This window comes from Myotis davidii, unplaced genomic scaffold (genome assembly GCF_000327345.1).
Source record: "Myotis davidii unplaced genomic scaffold, ASM32734v1 scaffold1754, whole genome shotgun sequence".
In the NCBI taxonomy this organism is placed as follows: Eukaryota; Metazoa; Chordata; class Mammalia; order Chiroptera; family Vespertilionidae; genus Myotis; species Myotis davidii.
In genome coordinates, this window is record NW_006285993.1 from 426,777 (window position 1) to 428,780 (window position 2,004).

The window sequence follows — 2,004 nt, forward strand, 5'->3', positions numbered from 1 at the left end:
CCAAGGCGGCCCACCCTTGACACCCACCCTCCCCTACCTCCTCCCTGCTCCCCCTCATCCCACACGCTCCCCTCATCCCACACACTCCCTCATCCCACACACTCCCTCATCCCACACGCTCCCCATCATCCCACACGCTCCCCTCATCCCCACACGCTCCCCTCATCCCACACGCTCCCCTCATCCCACACGCTCCCCTCATCCCACACCGGTGCCGGAAGGGCCCACTCACGGGCGTGAGCACCGCGCTGAAGCCCTCCTGGGACATCTCCAACTCGAAGGAGCTGCTGCTCACGGTGTGCGTACCTGGGGAAGGCATGGCACTCAGGTTCGGGCCGGGGGGTGGGTGGCGGGGGGGACAGGCTTTGCCAGGACACCTCAGCTTTTTTTTTTAATCCTCATCCGAGGGTGGTTTTCCATGGATTTTCAGAGAGGAAGAGAGAGGGAGAGACAGAGGGAAACACTGATGTGAGAGAAACACTTTAATTGGTTGCCTTTTGCGCACGCCCCAACCACGGCCCGGGCAAGGGAGGAGCCTGCACCCCAGGTCCTCAGGCTGACGCTCTATCCACTAAGCCACACCGGCCAGGGCAGGACACCCCAGCTTTAACAGGGCCTGATGGTGGAGACTATGTCCAGAGGGCAGGGTTGGTGCTCTGACCTGGAGGCAGGGCCCAGAGGAAAGGCACCCGTGAATGAGGTGTCTAGAGCGAGTTCCAGCTCTGACTTACCCTCAATGGCAAAGATCTTCTCTTTCAGCTGCCTTTGAATGTCTCTCAGGGCATCAAAGTTGTCCACTCTGAATATGTGCTCCTGCGGCGGCCTGGACGCGATGGCGTTCAGCTCTGCGAAGGCGCGTAGGTCCTGAAAAGCCGACCCCACCTGTCCCCACAGGAAACTGACTCAGTGAACAGATGACAAGCCCACGGCGCCTGCCACGCTCTGGCGCCGTGTCCTCCAGTGATGGGGGCCAGTGTCACCTCCCCACCCGTCCCCCCGGATCCGGGAGAGAAACGGAGGCTCAGAAAGCATCAGGGAGGCTGGCAGAGGGCCAGGTCCCCAGGCTAACCAGCCTCCCCCCGCGGGCAGTGGAAGCCGAGAGCTGGGTTCTGTCCCTGGAAGGGAAGTCCCCAGAGAGGAAGCAGAGGGCAGCATCCGCATCCTACCCCGACCGCATAGCGGACGATGCCCTTGGCCTCGGCCCGGGGGATGACATCCTCATATTCCAGGTTGTCGCCTGTTTTATCCCCATCCGTGATGACGATGAGGATCTTGGAGGCGTCCTGTCTGGCCCCCTTGTGGGCACTGAACAGCTCTTCTCTGCAGGAAAGAGGAGGGTCCAGAGGCGCCTGGGCACAGCCCCTCCGCCTCCGCGGCGCAGCAACGAGGAGGTGACTTCCCCGGGAGGCCTGATGCGGGCGGCCCAGGGCCCCCCCCCCCGCCCCCCCATTGGTGAGGAGACCAGGCAGAATCTCAGTTCCATCGGCCCCTTTGTCTTGGAGCCGGAGGAGGCCCAGGGGAAGGGCGGCCGCCTGGAGGGCCGGAGGGTCAGGACTCACGTGACCCTCAGGATAGCTGAGGCCGTGTGCGTGTACTGGTTCAGCTGTCTCACAGAGTCCAGCAGCCGCAGTGGGTTTGAGCTCTGCGAGAATTCCTTGAACGTGAAGTGAACCCGGAAGGTGCTGGAGAACTGCATCAGGGAGAACTGGGAGAAGAGCAGGGGCTGGCACCTCCCTCCCCGGAGTGCCAGCGCCCTCCCCCGGAGCCCCAGCGCCCTCCTGCAGGCCTGCCCAGCGCCTGCCCTGCCCCACGGGCACACCTGGGCCCTGGGTCTCTGGAACTGGCTCATCACAGCCTTCACGAAGCTCAGCATCTTGGCAAAATCCCTGGAGCTGATGCTGCCTGAGCCGTCGATCAGGAACACGATGTCCTGCTCCTGCCTCGGGCACTCTGAGGAAGGAGGTGGCACGGTCCTCTGCGGGCGCTCCCAGAGCCCAGACCCTC

At 63.5% G+C, this 2,004-nt stretch overlaps 1 protein-coding gene across 1 annotated transcript in view; it reads right to left on the reverse strand.

Annotated features, from left to right (window-relative positions):
• Positions 1–2,004, reverse strand: part of ITGAX (integrin subunit alpha X) — a 60,274-nt gene that overhangs the window by 53,076 nt on the left and 5,194 nt on the right. Inside the window, exons 6-10 of the mRNA XM_015559675.1 lie at positions 1,820–1,950; positions 1,560–1,705; positions 1,167–1,320; positions 732–882; positions 233–306 (exon numbers count right to left, since the gene is read on the reverse strand). Coding sequence (XP_015415161.1) covers positions 233–306; positions 732–882; positions 1,167–1,320; positions 1,560–1,705; positions 1,820–1,950 — 656 coding nt within the window. The remainder of the gene's footprint in view (positions 1–232; positions 307–731; positions 883–1,166; positions 1,321–1,559; positions 1,706–1,819; positions 1,951–2,004) is intronic.